General features: G+C 43.9%; 1 protein-coding gene across 2 annotated transcripts in view; it reads left to right on the top strand.

The window, feature by feature from the left end:
* LOC103356518 (sodium bicarbonate cotransporter 3-like) overlaps positions 1-20798 on the top strand; it is a 46458-nt gene that overhangs the window by 14430 nt on the left and 11230 nt on the right. The window contains exons 2-14 of one of the 2 annotated variants that reach the window (XM_008280691.1): positions 1044-1125; positions 5815-5964; positions 7864-8002; positions 8752-8912; positions 9098-9286; positions 10330-10713; positions 14216-14331; positions 15121-15278; positions 16167-16254; positions 16436-16582; positions 16912-17018; positions 19421-19595; positions 20639-20772. In XM_008280691.1, coding sequence (XP_008278913.1) covers positions 1044-1125; positions 5815-5964; positions 7864-8002; positions 8752-8912; positions 9098-9286; positions 10330-10713; positions 14216-14331; positions 15121-15278; positions 16167-16254; positions 16436-16582; positions 16912-17018; positions 19421-19595; positions 20639-20772 — 2030 coding nt within the window. The remainder of the gene's footprint in view (positions 1-1043; positions 1126-5814; positions 5965-7863; positions 8003-8751; positions 8913-9097; positions 9287-10329; positions 10714-14215; positions 14332-15120; positions 15279-16166; positions 16255-16435; positions 16583-16911; positions 17019-19420; positions 19596-20638; positions 20773-20798) is intronic. The other variant, XM_008280700.1, reaches the window with a different exon arrangement.

Genomic DNA, 20798 nt, shown 5'->3' with positions numbered 1-20798 from the left:
ATTTTCATTGACTGGTTTGATTTAAAGATTCGTGTCAGAACTGCTAAATGCTAATGCTACCCTCAAGGGCTAGGAGATTTGTGTCCTCACAAATATAGCACTTGTATGTATGCCTTTGAGTGCCGTAATCATTGTTTCAGGTAATTTGCTAACAAATATTTATGGCATGTAGCTTTATCACGCATGTCATGTATCCTGAAAGCCTTGTGTCTCCTCTAATTGGATCTTTCTTTCTCTTGATGTTTCCGTGACATTGATATCGGGCTAATTATTTTCACGAAGGTCATAACCTCTTCTTTAATGAGTGTAGCCAGCCTCTTGATGTTGCTATGAAAGTCGACCTTTATCGCATGGACCATAACAATGAATAGATTTTCCAATACAGACTAATTAGTTTGTGGAACGCGGTACACAGATAAAGCCCTCATAAAAACCCCAGTGATACCTTGCAGCAGTGAGGTTGTTGTTCCAAATTTAACCTGTTTGAGTATGTCACGGGCCACTCATCACGCAGTGCACTTAATTGCTTTTTTTCCCCCCCAGATCATGAACGAAGCCATTTCCCTTGAATGTTTAAGTGGTGTGAAAATGAACTGTTCACCATGTGCAAAACTAGTACCTAACTTGTTGTACCTATTCCTGCATACAATAATTTTTGCAGCCCCTCCCAGAGAGATTTTAGTGCAAGAATAATCGTAATTGAGACAAGAACAGGACTCGCTACGTGTTCGCCAAAACCTGCAGGAGATGTTCCAGCATCTGTCATTTTTGTTTGACAGGTAACTGAGGGAACAATCTGTCCTCAGCTCACACAGCAAAATGATTAAGTTTGGTGTCCATTCCCCTGTGAGAGCAACTCATGAGGGGGAGCAGCCGTTAGTGTCTAATGAGATATTTTTCATTATAATAACAGTTTTTTTTAAATAGAGAAAAAAGTGCTACAAAAGCAAGTGTAATACATAATCAAGGGGACAATTGAAATGCAATAATTCTCTGTGTGAATGAAAAACAATAATCCTGTCCTTCTCTCTTCTCTCTCTTAGGGTCTAGATGAGGAGGCAATAGTTGACCATGGAAAGACCAGCTTCACAACTCACACAAACTATGAAAAAGAAGAATTGGAAAGTAAGTTTAAAGCTGTGCAGACCAAAATAGTTTTCTGGTGACTGTCCTTTTTCAACTGTCAAATAAGATTTAAGAGAATGATGCTATTTTTTTTATTTTGGTCCTCCACATCAAATCCACCTTTCAATAATATCTCAGCTTTATGACACCCCTGGAGCCCCGTGCTCTCTGTCCAGCTAAGGCTGTCAGTTTGTTTGTTTTTTATCTCCTGTGTCTTTCCTCTCTCTTCTTTTTTTACTCTCTCTCCATCTGTTAAAGTCACGTGTATGTCACTTCTGCCTTCCTCCGAGTCCGGCATCTTGGTTTCGTTCCTCAGGGGTTCCCTTTCAAATCAAAGAGGGATGACTCATCTGTGAAAAATGGGTATTGGCAGAGAACGTAGGGTGAAAATAAGGCGTTTCCATTTCAGAGCACAGTTCCTTTGTGGTGGCAACAATAATGAAGGGAAGCAGATAAAACACTGGGGGGAAAAAACAGAGGGGTGAAAAAGTTAAATGTTGTGCTCTGGTTTTCTTCAAGTAGGTTATCTGGAGCGCTCGCAAGAAACGGAAAGAAATGATTTGTCTCCTGTCTTGAATGTTAAGATTTCAGTGACTGTAATGTCTATCCCTGGCAGCGTGACACTGTTTTTGCTGTTTTTATTGTTTGGAATTGTCACGTTTAAATTGGAGCTATTATTTTTCATACCATTTCCTGGATTTTAAGAGCAAATTATTACATTTCTGTTGCCGTTCTGCCTCTGGAAAGCATCAGACTTAGTTCCTGTTTTGTCAGTAGATTAGTTTAACTTGCTAACTAAGGTTGAAATCTGCTGCTTGTAAAGGATGGACCTTGGTTATTTTTGACATTTTATAATGTTATAGATTAAATGTTTTGTGTGCATTTGGAATAAGACCCTGGTTCTTTATCTGACGTGAGCATACAATGTGAAAACAACATGGTTCTGGTATAGGCCGAGAATAGGACAAAAACTAGTGATTGTGCACATCCAATAACATTTATTGAGTGAGTAGCTAAATAACATGAAATCCTTTCACCTTCTCCTCACCACCTAATTCGTAGCGCTCTCTCCACCCAGTCACATATTTCATGTATTCCCTCCAGCTTGTCAGGGTACGTTGATACTCCAAGGGTGACCTTAAAAACCCCTGGGCTGGGGTCATACACCTGATTGTTTGACCTCCACCTCAGCCACGAGGCGGTGTGACAATCTACTACTACCACCTTCAAAGTATTCTGCACGTGTGTGTGTTGGTGACAGCATCGGCTCACCTGTCGTGGTTCGGCCGTTTGTCTGCGGACAGCCTCCCTGGATCGCTGTCCCCTGTCCAGATGTTGTCAGATATATTCCTTTGTCTCACCACCACATGTGGCTGTCATCTCAAACACCGGCGTGTTGTCCACGGTGCGTGAGCGGACGCACTCGGCGGGGCTCGTGCTGTGCGCGGACTTAACGTCGGCTAGCAGGCAGAGGAAATCCGTCCCAGTCTGGTTGAGCCGGCATCGCGACTGTGGTTCTGTACCGGCGTATTGCTCGCGGCTTGGTGAGCTAATGCGCTCGGTGGGAGCAAACTTTCCTCCGGCCGTGTTGGCATCTCTGCTGCCGCCTGAAGGCTGCTGGAGCATCCTGCTGCGCTGGTCAGCTAATGTTGAGCGCAGACTAACAGCGAGCGTCTCCTCTCTTGCTAGCTCCGTCCTTAACATGTCCAAATGACCTCAGCTCTCCGATTCCCAGAACACCTCCTTGGCTTAGTTCGTTCACAAAGCTAACTTAGCATGATGCTAACTGTATTCCCAACTAGGCAGCCAGCACTTCCGCGTTGTGGCCAGTCCCTGCCCCCTGAAAAGATGTTGGATTTTTCAACTATGGCAGGCCACCCAGGACACTTTTGTGTGGGTTGTGGAGTTTCCATGTCATGGAGGATGACTGTCAGAGGTGTATTGGGTCACCAAAATGCATTATTATCTGGAGAGATCCCACCGTCTTGCCTGGACTGTTTTGTAATGTCTGCATGTACCAGAGAAGTCCAGGTTTTGGGGTAAAGTGCATAGGTTCCCTCATTTTTCTGCACTTGGCAGAGCGAAAATGGGGAAAAAGCACCAAGGCAAAAAGGAAGCGTTAAGGGCCTTGGCAAGACACCCAGCTCACCCCTTTCCTACTCCCACTCCAGGGTTGGAGGTGATGGAGGATGGAGAAAAAAGAGGAACAGGATAAGGGTGTAGAGACTGTCTTCTCTTCCAAAGACAATGACCTGTCCAGCTTGCAGCGTATTTTAGGGGTAATTGGCAGGACAACCAGTGTTCTGGGTGTTGCCCTCCATGAAAACCTTGTGGAGCCTCCCTTCCCCTTCCTCCTGAGTAGAGGAAGACGTGGAGGTGCATCCCCATACCAGCGCAGGTGTTTCTCCTGTCTGACTGTTGGGACTTGGTGTGTGAACAGTGTAATGCGCCAGCAGCTCCATTCTGTGTGCAGCCACCTACCCTAACAGGCTATGGATGGCCTGCTTGCAAGGCAAAACAGAGCTATGGCCATGGCTAACACATGGCTAGCCCAAGTGGCTAACACTAGAGCCCATTGTGTCCCCCAACCTTCATCATCTGTATCTTCTGGTGTTGGAATGTTCCAGGGGTTGAAGTATGGTGCATGAGCTTCAGATAGCCCCTCATGTCTTTACTCTATTATACAAGTGCAAACAGAGCTTTAGTATATTTTTGGGTTGCTAGATGCCACCTTTGACTGTCCCAGCACCAGCAGGGAGAATGGGACTGTTTACTGGATCTGCCTGTGGAGGTGTCTGGTGGCCTCCATAGGAAAGCTTGAGGCCTTGGCTGGAGGCTTTTTAGAGGCGTGAAAGCAGACAAGTTAGAGGAGGAAAAGCAGCTATGAAGGCTCAGGGATCCTCAAAGCACCCTCCTCCCTCTTTACAATTTCCAGAACCTGGCCAGCAAACTCCTGAGCTCTTGGGGCAGGGATTCCCAGTACCAGTGTATTGCTAACAGGTTCATGAGCAGGAAAAGAATAAAAAACTCTGTTCCAGCCAGGTCAAGCCAGCACCTTGAAAAAAGACAGGCATTTATTCTGACTGTGATTCTTTACCAGCGTGTTGCTTGTGGGTTTGTAAGCTAACAGGCTAGATGGGGTCCCTGCTGAGCTCAGACTTCCTGTTCAGCTAAACAGCAGGTGAGGATACTTTCCTCCAGCTGTGTTGGTATCTGAATGCCCCAGAAGTGTGTTGCTGTAGTGGTCTGCTAACAGGCTCAGTGGTGGTCTGTGTTGAGCACAGATTTTGGCAAGCGGCAGAAAGTGTACTCTGGCCGAGTCAAGCCAGTATCTCTCCAAATAAAGAGAGGCATTCACTATCACTGTGATACCTTTCCAGTGCAAGTTAGTATGCTTGATGACATATCTGAGCTTGGTGATCTGGACTTGAGGAGGGAAACTAATTTCCTGACTCCAGAAAGGTGACAGACCTTCTATACTTGCCTCAGCCTCCTTCAGCTTTATTCTTAGAGTTTGAGTTGTAGTTTGAATCCCGCTCATGGCCCTTTGCTGCAACTCCTTTCCCCATTCTCCTCCCCCACTTTCCTGTCTCTCTCTCAACTGTCCTATCCAATAAAACCAAATAGGCCAAAAAAAAAAACTAAAAAAAAAGACAGCATAGTGACTGCAGCGCCTATCAATAAGCAGGTAGGTGACCACACTGTGGCAGAGGGTTCACTCCCTCTTCTGCTTTCTCAGTTACACATGTGCCGACAACTCTTAACACGGCAGCAGAAGTCACCTAAAGAGGGACTCCACACCCAGGGGAGTGGTGACTTCATCCTCCGGGGGTTAAGGAGACTTGGTGTCACTTTGTCAGGGCAAAGGTTCGACCTTTCAGCACATTGTTGACTCTTTTTTTCCCCTCATAGGATGATGATCCACCTCGGGGGTGCAATGTCCCAGCACAAATGTGGCCCAGTAGTCTGCTTTGAGCCTTCTCTCCTTTCACACTTCCCTAGCCCCGTCTTCCAAATATTCAGGCAGAAGGAGTGAGGCTGATTTTGGTGGCTCCTCTTTGGTCCCACTCACCATGGCCCTATGGTTTCGCCACTCTCAAATAGGACACATGGAAGCTTCCACTTTGAGAAAGACCTACTGTGTCAGGCTGACGAGACCCTGTTTCATCCCGCCCAGGCTGAGCTCAGACTGGTTGCCTTAAATACAAACAACTGTATGTAACTGGGCGGAGAGATATTCTTGAGAACACATGGTCGTATCGTAACTGTCGTTCTCTGAGTGAGGAGACAGTCTCTCCAGCTCTTTTGGCTGCTCAGAAACCTGTTTCGATCAAACTATCAGTGAATTCACACCAGTACAGGTGCTTTGTAGGTAATCTGTGGGGAGTGATCGGGCAAGCCGGTGGGTCTTAATGAAGTGCCCATGTACCCTGACGAGCAGCGGGGGGTCTTTCATTACCTCTACATACGCACATGTAACTGGATGGAGAGATAGTCTCTTCACTCAGAGAACCACAGTTACCATATGACCATACATTCTGAGTAAGTTTTTATCTGAAATTTTAACCTGTTTTAATGCTGTTATGCCTTGAATGCCCTTCTTACTTTTCTTTTTTGCCCCCCCACTCGCATGAAATAATGTGCAGAAGGAAAGCTGTCTGAATCGATGTTGTATCTGTCTGTTACCAGGCCACAGAGCAGTATACGTAGGCGTCCATGTTCCTCTTGGAAGGGAAAGCAAGCGGAGGCATCGCCACCGAGGACACAAACACCACCGAAAGAAGAAAGAGAAAGACTCCGAGGAGGGGAAGGAAGATGGCAGGGAATCCCCCACATACGGTTGGGCACTAAGTTATAACACCAAGCTTACAGTAGATATCCCAATGCCTCCAGTTTCTATCATACTCTCCTTGTTTTCTATCCGTGTTCTACTCTCTCATCTTGTATTTTTCCCCACAATATTTTAGCTTGTATTTAATGTGCACTTTTAAGCCCCTTCAGCTGTATTTATTAATATGCTCACAGGACTCGCTGAAGACAAGAGAATCTGTTGTAATCCATAACAGAAAGCCCCGTTCAACGTCATAAAATCCGCCTCTTGTTCACACACTACTCCCCATATAGCGGACGCTCGATATTTCTCTCAGTAGTGAACAGTAAACTGAGAATAAGAACACTTACTAGTCATTGTCATTTTGGATGATCAAGCTGTTGAGTCATCCAGTGACATTTGGGCATCTGTAAAATGTGGCACGTTACATCGTGGTGGGTTGCATGTTGCCATTGTTTGTTGGTTACACTGCAGAATTTATAAGAGCACTATATACGAGGCAGATTTATGCACTTGGAATTCAGACACTCAGCCAGTAAATGCAGAGCACTACTGACTGAATGGAGAGTGATTTTGGACATAGCCCTGGCTTAGCTTTTTATTTTTATGTAGTATTCTGGTGCCTGTAATTCCCCAGTATTTATAGTGACTCAAAACATTTAATATTTAAGCAGTTATTTTTCCAGTGTTACAGTGGTCATGGAATAAACACGCAATAAAATGATGCACTCGGTAGAAACGTCTTCAGTGAAAGTGGTAAAAAAGCTGATCTGTAATCAGACGAGCCGTAAACAATGCACAGGATTCCAGACTAGAGCAGCGGTTTGCTTAAACCCTCTGTGTTGCTCCATCCTTCAAAGTGTTTTGAATAAAACATTCAGCTCTAAAAGGCATTAAAGGCCACTGTGAACCAGCCTCTGACAGATTGAAGGCTATGACATTTTAAGCGATGTGTGTGCGTGCGTTTTGTGTGAGAAGGTACGGCATCATCCCAGCTGCTGGACTCGTAAGCACATAAACAATATGTTGAACTCTTTGAGGAGTATAATTTTTTCTTCATGCCACTGACACTAAATAAAATACTATTTACTATATATATATATATATATATATATATATATATATATATATATATATATATATATGTTTTACTCACATATGCATAATACTCACCAGACCACCACACAATATCTCCATGTGTTAACAGAAAGTAACTCTCCCTTTATCCTTCCAGTCATTCAATTTCTGCCTCCCTGTGGTGTAATCTGCCATATCTGTTTCCGCTTTCTCTCTGGTTCCAGATGTCCCGATCTCTGCCCTCTAATTTAATCAGACATGAAAGAAAATTGGTGAAAGCATCCAAGTTTTCATTATTCTCTCTTGGATACTTTGCTTCAAAAGATTTCTCAGACTCAAGCATGCATATGTATTCCTCCTCATGTGGCAGAAAAGCAGTTGGTCTCCTCGTACCCTTCCCCACAAAAAACATGATCTCCCAGGGCTTTTGGAGGCATTAGTGCAGTTGTGCTGGCCAGTCACACACTTTCTCCTAAAGAATTCGGTTTTGTCATTCTCCCATTCCCTTTTGTTATGTTTAGATTTAATCACTGCTTCCAAGAGACATTTTCCCACGTCACTCTCTGTAGCTGAACTTTGAGAAAATATGGTGATAGGAAGGAAGCGCAAAAGCTGTTTACTTTGTGTAAATGTGCTTTTAAATTTTGGAACCTGTATTTTTTTTAATGCTTTATTTTACTGATGAAAACATTGTCAGGCCTGTGAATAGTAATTCTAATGGTCAGAAAATTCCCCAGGGTATGTTTGATAGCAGATAATTGTTGAGAATTTTACTGTTGTAGTCGTTTGTAATTGACATAAATTTGACATTTGGCCCACTCTGCGTTCAGACACACCGTCCCAGAGGGTGCAGTTCATCTTGGGCACAGAGGACGACGACCTCGAGCACGTCCCCCATGACCTCTTCACTGAGCTGGACGAGCTCTCCTTCAGAGATGGCAGTGCCACTGAGTGGAAAGAGACTGCCAGGTCAGAAAACAGCTCAAGGGGTGAACAGCACGTGAAGTTTAAAGACAGAACTCTGTACAGATCGTACAGATGTCTTGCCTCTTTGTACAGATTTTAGTTGTCGGTATTTGAATGTGTCTGTAGGATAGTTTTGTAGCATAATAACATCTGAGTGGAAGTCCTGGCTCTCCTGACTATTAGTCACAACTGTTAGCTTTAATGGCTGCTATTTCAGTGCAAATTACTGTGAACTTTGGTAATACTATGAATAAGTCAGAACTTAATTACAGCCTAACGATATGCAAGTTTTCAAGATTTCATCAATTCTTTAAAAGAACTTTGGGAAAGAACAGTCGAAACCACTCAAGATTGGTTCCGTAGTTGTGGTTAATGCAGCCATCTCAATCTGAAGCTGATCCTTCTTCGAGATCTGAGGAGATGAAGATTAGGCTCATTCTCAGCCTCACTTCACAAAACTTTCACGAGGTTATTTTGCATAGAGTATTGGGGTTTTGAAATTGCAATAGTGATCGTTCCCTCCCTAATAAAATACTCTTCAGTAAAGGGACAGGTTTGGATTATAAGTCACACAGTTTGCAGCGTTTCAGTTACAGTGCGTGCTCTGAAAAATGAAATTTGAAATGGCTAAGGACAACTCTAGAACAGCATATTCTTGAATTGTAATGCAGCTCCTTTTTTTTTCTTACGAATACTTTGTGGATTCACCTAACTTTTCTTTGTCTGTGTGTGCTGTTGGCGAACATCTACAGATGGCTGAAGTTTGAAGAGGATGTGGAAGACGGTGGGGAGAGGTGGAGTAAGCCCTATGTGGCCACACTGTCACTGCACAGCTTATTTGAACTGCGTAGCTGCATACTTAATGGCACAGTCATGCTGGATATGAGGGCCAATAGTATTGAAGAAATCGCAGGTACAGTTTTTTGCTACTCCCTGAAATCATTTTTTTTTAAAGACACAGGACATATTGTGTTGTATTGTTGTGGAAAGTATGAGGTACATATTAATTATTTGTGACTGTAGTAATGTAATTTTCATTGTCCATTTCTATATTTTTGTTCCCTGCTGTGCTCCTGCTCCTGCCTTTGCTCGACTCAGACATGTTAATAGACAGCATGGTGGCGTCGGGTCAGCTGAAGGAGGATTTGCGCGACAAGGTGCGGGAAGCAATGTTGAAGAAACACCATCATCAGAATGAAAGAAAGCTCAGCAATCGCATCCCGCTGGTGCGCTCTATTGCTGACATAGGCAAGAAACATTCTGACCCACTCTTGCTTGAAAGAAACGGTGAGATCCTCTAATGCACTCACATTTCTTTTTCCTCCATATTTTCCACCACTGGGGAACTGTTCTTAAAAGTCCACTGTTCAAATCCCTCAATGCCAGCGTAGAAGGTGGATGGTAAAAGTGAGTAAAATTTAGAGAATAATGTCTGTCGAAGCAGTCGTTCCCTTTAGTGAAAGAGAAATCTGGGTGCCAGTATTTGCGCTAACCTGTATGGCTGGCCTGGCTTTGGGGTTTGAATTGATGATTGTTTTTCGCTCCTCAGAGTGACTTTCAGGAAACAATGCTTTTACCTGCAAGTGGAGTCGGCATTGTGTGTTTTTTTTGACTGGGCACGGCCACAGTGGTGTTAACGTATGGTGTGCATTTTAAGATCTTGGGTGAGCAGCCCGAGGTTTTAATAATGAATGAAATATCACATTCTCCACTCCTGTGCCTGTGGTTCCTGTTGGGCTTGCATTCTCATATCATTAAGCCTGAAACGCACAAAGTGAAAGGTCAAAATGATGATATGTCACAGTGAAGGTTGGTGGTGGGAACTGCTGCAGTGTGAAAGATGTATATTCAAATGAGTATGTATTGTGTAGGAGTTCTGACTGGTCTGTTTGTGGTAGCGCACATGTTTGCTTACAGCGCACTGACATCGTGCTAACTCATCCTCTCCTGCATGCACGACTCTCTGAGCTCAGAGATTTGCCTCTGTTCAGTCATGGTGTGTGACTGGTTTGTTTGGAGTTGAATGTAACACATTGTTTGGCCTTTGCAGACTCTCCTACATGCCTCACTGAGTCATTCTTAGTGTCTTCTGCACACAGCCATGCTTTTTGCTCACGTTTATGCAAGCACGAATCTCTCTAACTACACCTCTGCCACGCTCCTGCTGCCCACCCTTTCTCCCTGTGTCTCCTTCAGATACCATCTCTGATGTACTTCTACCTCATATGTTTTTCCTTTCTGCTCCATCCCTTATTCCTTTTTCCTCCTTCTCCTTTCCCTCCTTCTGCCTCCTTTTCTTCTCCTTTTTTTGCCATTGTTTCCTCTGTTAGGAGAGGGCCTCTCCTCTTCACGTCTCTCTCTCCACAAGCCAGGGGCAGCCTCCTCTGTCTCCAACCTGTCCCAGAGACGAGAGTCCAGAGTCTCCGTCCTGCTCAACCACCTCCTGCCCTCTACTTCCTCCAACACTGGGCTGTCCCCCGGCCACTCTCCCCACACCACCCCTCAAAATACCCCTTCGTCTTTTCGCCGTTCCTCTCAGAGCTCGTCACAAACCCATGGCGCGGGCCTCGGCCCTCAAGGCATCCCTGAGGTTGTGGTATCTCCTCCCGAGGATGACGACCCACCCAACTCTGCAGAAGAAGAGGCAGTGTCACCACAGCTCAGCCGGAGAGCATCCTTGGCATCCCACAACCATGAGCTGCTGCCCTTAGAAGGCAAATATCTGTGTAGCCTGCAAGTGTGAGTCACAGCTTGAACAGAGAACACTAGCACTAGCATGAAAGCTCTGCTCTCTGTTACCTTCCAACCTTACGGCCATCTCATTAGTAACCCACAGCAAGGCTCTCGCTCGCTAAGACACTGTACTTATCCACAAAGTTTTTGACACTCCTCCCCTCTCCATCTCATGAATCCTGCTTCTTTCCCTTCTCTGTCTCTGTTCATTCCACTGACCCTTGCCTTTCTGCTCTCTTTGTCATTCTGCCCTCTAAGCTTTTTATACTTTCTGCCCTTCTACACATTTTCCTACGCATTCAGTGTCTATGCCTTGCTTGGTCACATCCCCCTTTCACGTCTCCTTCGTTGTGATCGCATGGCCGTCTACCAAAATGTTTTGCTCTGTCTTTCTCTTACACTGCATCACGCGTCTTCTGATGTTTTATTTTCACAATCAGCTCACTCTATCTTAAATATCTCATGGTATTTTATGTCAAATCTGTGAGACGGGATGTCCTGATCAAGTTAATTTTACTTTATTTCCTCTGATCGGAATCATTCACCTTATCTTTGGTATCTGCTAATACTATATTATTGTTCTGCATTTATTATGCACACCATGAACTTAAGCTTAAAGAGACCCAACAGGTTTACAGGTGTTTTGGGGCCATGTTGATAGGTTATAGACTCTGAGCACAATTTCTTAAATGGCCTCATATAGCCTGGGACATCTCTACTAGTTAAGTTGCTGGTACGGTGTATGATACAGACACTGATAGAACACATCCTAAAGTCTTTTAGCTGTGACGTTTTACCCCCAGATGACTGCTCCATTTTGAGTTTGCACAACTATAAATGTCATGCAGCTGCTTTTTTTTTGTTTTTTACCCGGTGCATCATTTGGCATTCATTCGCTTCCTCCTCATAAATTCCGCAGAATAAACATTCTTTTACCCGATTAAGAGCGTAGTAAGAGCAATGTGCCTCAACAGCACAGCCAAAAATAAGCCTGAGACCAGCGTCCATGTGTTGGGTGCTGCATGTACGATCACATTGGCACCTACGGTGACTTTTTGTTCTTCCCAAACCGAGCCATGTGAGTTTATTATTAGAACCCTGTGTGCATGTGCGTACATACGTCTGTGTTTATTTCACTCCTGGAATGGCTCCATTTGAAAGTATGGGTCATTAGAATCAGCGTTCGCTCGGTAGGAGCTGAATCTGAAAGGTTGTGGAGGTCTTATTATAGCCGACGAGCTTCTGTAATTGTACCCCGTTCTCGGAAAACGCACAGCATTGGGAGGCGAGCATCTCGACATCAGTGTGGCTTACTCAGAGGAGAGCTTCAAAGCTTTTAAATTTCAAATCACTGCAGTTAATAACGTGCTTCGGTGTTCACTATAGGCTGTACAAACCGCACTGTTCTGCACCATATGTCTACGTATTGAACAGGTAAATGCCCTTAATGCGTCATTTAAAACAATTTGTCTGGATCGCAGGAGCCGTCTGGCTTAAAGGTTATAAATACTTCTAGTTGAGGATGCAATGATGTGGATGTTTTGCGGTGGTATTAAGTTGACTGCAGGCTATTTATACATATACATGCCACGCTCCCATTGAGTATAAAGTCATGTGCCTCTATACAAGGCAGTGAGGGAATCGCTGGTGACCACGATGCACGAAGTGTGCTGTAGGTCCTGCTCGAGTGCTTCTCAAGCATTTCTCTCTGTCTAATTTAACCTCACCAGGACCAGCAGAGGTCAGTTCTATCAGACAAAGACCATTTCCTCCTGAATGGTTGCATCTTGTCTCAACCTCATGTTACAACATATCCCTTGACTGGTTTTAATCTCTCTTTGTAACTCAAATGAAAGAAGGAAGCGTAGCCTGCCTCAATATGCACATCCATATAACTGCTATGAATATACACGATAATCTGATGCCGTCTTCCTTTTAGCTTCCGTTGCGAAAGTCAGTGCCGCCAGCGCTAGCAGTCCCATATAAGAGTCAGGGTTATTTATATGACTCTTTTGCATACGAATGAGGTAGCGCTGTGACGCCACAGTTTAAAAGGCTTCTATGGGGGAGCATTCCGCGGCTTAGCCTTGCTGAATGAAGTGTGTTGGCGGACACAACATAAGCTAATCCCTCTCATATTCCTAGAGGCTTTGTCAGGTATGTGAGCAATCATGCTTCTGTTCAGCAGTCACGGCTACCCAGCATCCACGGGGGTTACTCCAGGGTACAGTTCAAGGGTACAGATCACCTGCCAGACCACATGCTGGCAGAAACGGCACATTTTGTTTGCTTGATTATTTCTTCTGAATGTGTTTCTGCAGATGGGGAAAATTGTAAAAGATGGAAAACCTGGTAAAAGAAGTTTTACCTCAGAATTTCAGAGGATAGCGTGAACATGCTATCCTTTGATTCAGATGCATTCCTCCCTCATTTCATATCCCGCTCTCATGTCACCTCAAGTGCTAGCGTTTCCTGTATCTGGTATGGCTCAAAACCACACAAGCAATGTTGTGCAGAGTGTGCAGCCAATTACGCACAGGAGTACAGAACTTTCAACACGTGAAGGTGCTGAATTCTAAGGCTGGTGAACTGTCAGGAATATATCAAACACATCCGCTCACCTTTAGCTCAAAGCTGACACGAATTTGAGCTAAGCAGGACTGATTTGAGTGCCGGAGCAATGAGCTCGACAGACGGGGTGTAATCAGGAACAGTACAGCGTGAAATACATCCTCTTCCCTGTGGAGAGCCATCATGGTCTCTCAGCTCAGTATCAGATCATCACATGTAGCAGGTAGTGATTTAGGTGGAGGAAATCATTTCACCTCCAGTCAAGAATGTGGAAAAAAAATCAGCTCATCCAACTGCTCTGGATGCTACATCTTAATTGGCTGTTGATCATTCCAGAGAAAAAATGGCTCCTTATTCCTGCAACAGGGAAAATAAAATACCCACATTAACTATCCTGTTGAAATGTAAAGAATGTATGAGATAAAGGTTGGAGAAATAAACTGAAAATATTTGACCACAAAAATTTCCCAAGCCACTTAATTAAGCATGACTGCATAACTTTGATTCATTTTTTTGTTGATCAAATTACCAAAACAGAACATTAGTGTCACTCTAAATCACTTATTTTCCCTGTAATATCGCATCACGAATCTGTTTGTGCAGCAGCATGATTTCCAGATTTTCTATCAGGACTGCCAGGAGACAGTAAATGCCTGTGAAACTGCATCCCATTTGTTGAGCCCATGCTATAAAATCTACAGATAAAAACACCCAGAACGTTGTTTTTTCTATCGCTGCAAAATTAGCATCTGAGTCGGGAGAAAATGAACGACACATGGCTTTTAGTTATGATCATAAATTGCATTTTGTGGTGAATCACACACAGCTGTTTCCTTCCGGTCGTTGCCAGCCAAATACTTACACGTTGTCCATCACCGCTCTGTCTATTTTCCCTCCTCCTGTGCCTCCCAGGACCGCTGGTGTCTCCAAACTCTCTCCCCAACAACCTGGACGGCAGCAAGGCAGCGGAAAGGAGGCCATCTAAAGTAGGGGTCAGTAGAGAAAGCAGCAGTGTCGACTTCAGCAAGGTAACCTGACCGCAGTACTGAGCACAGAAACAGTCCATCATGGTGGAGTGGCCCATGAGCGAGTCCATCAGTGTGTCTTTCTTCAGTTGCTGGACGTTCACAGACATTTCAGCGGCCTGTGTTGAAAACCGCATCTACGAGAGGCAGCTTCACATATACCCATTAGCCCTTTTCTTCTGGGCTCAGTAAGAGGCGTCTTAAGTCATTGCTCCACCTGTAATGGACTAAGAATTGATCATCAAAGGAGCCTTCCAGTTATGTAACTGTTTAGTTTTGAAAGTACGCCTCCGTCGCATGGCTTCCATCCATCCTACCATTTTGTACTTTTGTCATCCATTAAATGAAATGGCAGGCTGCCATAAGTAGTTATCATCACAAAACCGTCCATTATGACTGCCAAAAAATAAGGTGCAGTGTTTGTATGAGTCATAGTATACAAAAGAGGGATGAAGGCACAGTGTTTTCTACACAGTGATGAAGAACCTGTTGCTATGCTCAGATCTGTATTTAGCACTGCACACGAGGTGTTTACTTGGGGAACCTAATAAGGGATGAATCACAACAATAGACAGTCTTTGCTCAGTACTATGTAGTTCTTAATGGAGCTACCAGCTTTATTTGCTACCATAGCCTCTTATCGACCTGCTGCCATCTTTTACATTCCCATGTCTTCATCCTTTTTCACGTGTGTCCTTTAGTTGTATCACAATTACTTCTTCCTTGTTTACACGTTTCCTCTAATTTTAGTGCTCATCTATATACATAATTCCACGATTTCCCTGATTTTAGGTGGACATGAATTTCATGAAAAAGATTCCCCCGGGTGCCGAGGCTTCCAATGTGCTGGTGGGAGAAGTGGACTTCCTGGAGAAGCCCATAATTGCATTTGTACGACTATCGCCGGCGGTCCTTATCACAGGCCTCACTGAGGTTCCTGTGCCTACGAGGTACAATAATTAGGAATCACATGATATTATTAGAACGGCTTCTAAAATTAGAAATTCAATAAAAGTCTTCCACGCTGACGAGTTATTACACTCTGGCCAGCAAACTGATTTAATTTGTAAAAGCCCACTGGCATGGGACTGAAATGAGCAGGGGATTTTTAGTGTTTCTGACTGAGGTTGTTTGTCCGCCACCCTGTTCCTCATGCCTGTAATTTATAAAGTGACTTAGGAGTCTAAAGCCATGCAAGTAGTTCTGTAAAACTGTAATGCTGATTACATACAGTAGACAATAAGACTGGCTTTAAAAAAGAGACACAGCTTTGGTTTTCTTTGATACCCACACATCTCATCAAATGTGTTCAACGAACTGGTAGAAAATCAAACAAACACGTATTTATGCATTTTCTGCATCACCAAACTAATACATGTGCAGTTACAGTTTGCAGTACTGCAGCTGCACAGCTTTGTTCAGAGACCAACATACAGCTCAACAAGTTTGCAGATATAACGTATTCCCTTAGCAGAGAATCAATATCACGTATAGAGATTTGTGATTAGGAAAAGACGCTTCTTATCGTCAAATTATGTCTGAAACCTCAACCACAAACTCCTGTAAGCGTGCAGCATAGGTTAAGTGAAGGTGAAAAGTGAGACGTTTTTGTGACACTGTAAACTCATGCTCCTGCTAACCCACTGATCCCGCTTCGCCCACAAGGTGAAGCTAACTAGTAAACATGGATGATGCGAGTATCATGCAGGCATCAAGATATTTTAGAGGCTGCCTTTGCCGTCATTAATGGTAACCCCAAAGGTTTCACAATATAGCTTAAGTGCTGTCTTTAGTGTTACTGTCAGTCAACTTATTGAATGTATGTGTTGTGTTTAAAGGTTTCTTTTCCTACTGTTGGGTCCTCATGGTAAAGGACCACAGTACCATGAAATTGGTAGATCCATGGCCACACTAATGACAGATGAGGTGAGAATAGAATTGGACTTTTTAATACCTTGTTATTTTTGCCAAAGTAATTCTAAAACTATTCCAAAGAAAATATTTGTTTCATGTTTTTTAAATTTGAAAACAGATGCTGATTTGCAACCCTAACGTCTCCTTCACCACAAATTTAGAGGAATCAGTCAAAGTACAATTCTTTTCTTAGATTTTCCATGACGTGGCGTATAAGGCCAAAGACCGGACGGATCTTCTGTCCGGGATAGATGAGTTCCTCGACCAGGTGACCGTCCTGCCTCCTGGGGAATGGGACCCTACGATCCGGATCGAACCCCCCAAGAATGTCCCCTCACAGGTCAGTAAATCTCTCTAGAGCAGGGATCTCCAGCTCCAGTCCTCGTGAGCTACTGTCCTGCAGGTTTTAGATGTTTCTGCACTGCAACACACCTGACTCACATGAATGGATCTCCAGCAGCTTGTTGTCGAGTTCGACACAAGTCTGGTCTTATAAACTATAACCCATGACTTGTTTTGTGTGTATGCTTCTGCACATCATATATGCTTCATGCTGTTATAATAACAGTGTGAGTGCCCCCTTATGGATTTAAGGCATCATGACAGCAAAGGAATTACAATCCATGGAGATGTATTGCACTAAAATGTTAAATGTCCTTTGACCTACAGCTGAAGAGGAAGAGACCGACCCAGCCCAATGGCACTGCATCTCCAGCTGGAGAGCTGGAAAAAGAGGAGGACCATGTTGTAGGGCCTGAGCTGCAGAGGACTGGAAGGTGAGTGCAGCATGTTTCAGTCGCAAGTAGGAACGTTTGCAGAAGAAAGCTCACAGAGGAACCCTCATTTTATCGTGTTATTAGTGGCAATGTGCTCGCTGCACATGCTCTAAAATCAAGACGAGGCAAATTACAAGACAGCATCCAGAACATTTTTCAGTTTAGCAATAGCTCGTGTTCTGTGAGCAAGTGTTCACTAAAGGCTTTTGCTTCTTTTCTGCGAGATCACCAGAATGTGAAAATTTATGAAATGTGAAATTAAATCAGGTCAACGTTAATATGTGTTTGAGCCGACGCGATTCTGCCGTACTCGACTGCCGAACCTCAGATGCTGACATTTATGGATAACTGATGCTGAGTCTCTGGAGCCTCGGCCACACAGCGTGGAGAATGTGTTTATTTGAAACCTCAGACAGACACACACACGTACACATCTGTTGGGGAGGCGCTGTATTATTTACAGATTCACTCTCCTTTTCACCGCTACTATAAAAGGCTCGCGCTATGAGGGAGCTGCTGGGGGACAGATGAGTGTAAAGGAGTTCAGGGAAGTAATGTAAAGAAAGCTATCAGAAATGCTATAAAAGAGACGGCGGGGGTAGCAGAGGCAGCCAACAGAGGTTATTCCAGAGGTGTAGGGGAAAACGAAAATGAAAGAAGACCTCAAAGGACAGCTATTGGACAGGTGTCAGGGGGAAAAAATAGAAAATATACAAGGTGAGAAATGGATTTCAAAAATAGACTCTGTGAAAGGCAAAGTAAAACGAGGCGGAAACCGAGAAAGATGTCGGGTGGACAGACTGGTTTTGTTCAGTATGTGAGTGAAAACCAACTCTGAAACAGTCAAATAGTCAGACTAGCTATAAAGACAACATCACATTAAATTAAGTTACACAGTGATAGTGTTAGAGAGAGCAGCAGAACTACTTTGCATTAATGATTATCAGGGAAATAAGAGACGTAATAAATGATTCCAGTCATTGACGAACTCTGGTCATAATCACCTGTTGTCTTTACACCTTTCTGGAGACCAACTGCTTCCTATTGCTGGACACTAAATTAAACGTGTCCACTTCTCTCACTCTGATTAGGTTAATTTTGTCTACTCTAATTGTACATATAAGGATTCTTTCTTTAAATTTTGTGTAGTCTTTTTTTTTGGTAGGAGAGATTGTAAGACAGACTGACAATTAGCAGTAGAAATGGTCGTTTCTGGCAGGAAGGAAAGGCTGACAAAATTGTAGATTTGCCCCTTCTCCATTTTAGCCAAGACAAAAATATCATCCATCCAGTATCTACAGCGCCCTCCATAATTTTTGGCACCCCTGGTTAAGATGTGTTCTTTAGCTTCTAGTAAATTCAGTTTTTTTCTAAATAATATGGGACCACAATGAAAAAAAAAGAGGAAAATTCAACCTTTAATTCAAGTGCTTTTATTCAGTGTGAAAAAAATCCCACATTAAAAAATAATTCTTTTACATCAAATCATGTGTGCCACAACTATTAGCACCCTTGATGTTAATACTTTGTACAACCCCCTTTTGCCAACAATTCATTTGAGTTGAGTTGAAGGTTGAATTTTTCTACAATTTTCAGTGTGACAGTATGCTTCTGCAATAAAAGTTGAATTTATTTTAAGGCTTTTAACACATCTTCACCAATATGCCAATAATTATGGAGGGTGCTGTATATACTGCTAAATCCTCACCAGGGTGGTGGGGGGCTGGAGCCTATGACTCAGGGTGAAGGCAGGTTCACCTGGACAGGTAACCAGTCTATCACAGGGCTACACTTAGAGACAGACAACCAAGCACACTCACATTCACACCTACGGACAATTTAGAATCACCAGTTAACCTCAGCATGTTTCTGGACTGTGGGAGGAAGCCGGAGAACCCGGAGAGAACCCACGCTGTACGGGGAGAACATGGAGACTCCACGCAGTCCTCACTGGGACGCGAACCGGCGACCTTCTAGCTGCGAGGCGACGGTGCTAACCACCGAGCCACGTTGCAGCCCACAATAAAATCAGTGACGTGTAAATGGAACTGAAACCTGAAATAAAGCTTGGGCATGAGAACATTAACGACAGCCTTCGGAGCTTAGCCAGCTAAGTTTTGACTCGTAGATTTAGAGGTGGAATATAGGGGTCGGGTAGGCGGGTCACAGCTCCAGAAAAGCACCAGACACGTCACCACAGACGTCAGGTGATGTTTCTGAGAAAGACTGAAGTGACAGTCGAAACATGTCAAAGGTAAAAACAGCTCCTACCAAAAAAATACTCAGTCTTAGAAAAAAAAAAAAAAAAGCCTATTTTAAAAATCCCCTCATATCCTTTCCCTCTTGACGCTAATGTGCCGTTCCACTTGAAAACAATCAAGTCCACCTCTTTCCTCGTGCAGGATTTTTGGAGGTCTGATTCTGGACATCAAGCGGAAGGCGCCCTTCTACTGGAGCGACATCAGGGACTCGTTCAATCTGCAGTGTCTCGCCTCTATCCTCTTCCTCTACTGTGCCTGCATGTCCCCTGTCATCACATTCGGAGGTCTGCTCGGGGAGGCAACAAAAGGCAACATAGTGAGTCATAAAGCTTGGCACTTAGAAGTCGGTGTTTTCTGCTTTTCATGAACCCAGTGGGAGTGGAACCCCCTTATCCCTTAGTCATGCTGTTCAGCTTGAGGTGTATGTCCTTTGGCCTTTTACCTTTGCCTATCATACATATAAATTATCATTTGTAATTTTTATGCTGGTATTTAAAGTGGATGTTGCGGTGGTATTGCTCTCAGAATCTCAAGCTGAAGCACCAAACTTGTATCCATCTACTGTTTCCTCAACCGTTATGTCCAAAAAGAAATCCACTAACAGTTTCTGACGGTGCAAGAATGCAACACTCTCCAACAGAACAATAACTACACAAAGGAGTGACACTCTGACGGCAGATGGGACCGAACACACACACCCACACACACACAAACACAGTCATACTTCCACAACTAGCGACACACAGTCATATTAATCATCTAAAAAGGAGAATCATTAACAGAGAAATAAAAATCAGTAATTCACAATAAGTTGATTGAACACACAATGGAAGTAAGAATAGGAATAATATAAAATAAAACGCACAAAAGTTCCTTCTTCTGAACGAATGATTAACAATTTAGTGTCGGTGGCACATATTTGACATTCTCAGACATTCTCACAGTGCAGGATGTTCAGTATAGTCTCTTTTTATTGCTCACTCTCTTTCTCTCTCCCTCTTTCTGTCTTTCTCCCTTTTACCCAGATGTCCTTACTAGGCCAGGAACTGTTGGCACCGACACAGTGTGTGTGTGTGTGCTGGTGTGTGTAATGTGTCTAAGTAAACTCAGCAGGCCAGGTCTGCACAGAGATATGACTTCGGACAAGTCAGCAGGGTGGAAACATTTCAAGAGTTTGTCTAGCCTCTCAGACACAGCGCCGAATGTCTGTTTAATCAAAGCTCTCTGCTCGGCCGTCTGTTCCTCTTCTGTCTCTTTGCTCCTTCAGCTCTTCCCTCTCTGTCCTCCTTTGTGTGGTCTCACCTCCCCAGTCCTCCCTGTCTGGTTCCCTCACTCCATCCCTCTCCTCTGTCTCTGCAGAGCGCCATAGAGTCTCTGTTTGGGGCATCACTGACAGGAGTGGCGTACTCCCTGTTCGCAGGCCAACCCCTCACTATTCTTGGCAGCACAGGGCCTGTTTTGGTGTTTGAGAAGATTCTCTTTAAGTTCTGCAAGTGAGTTCAAGCAAGTTTGTTCTAGC

Source organism: Stegastes partitus, unplaced genomic scaffold, assembly GCF_000690725.1.
Source record: "Stegastes partitus isolate 25-593 unplaced genomic scaffold, Stegastes_partitus-1.0.2 Scaffold6, whole genome shotgun sequence".
NCBI lineage: Eukaryota > Metazoa > Chordata > Actinopteri > Pomacentridae > Stegastes > Stegastes partitus.
This window is presented reverse-complemented; position numbering and strand designations above follow the sequence as displayed.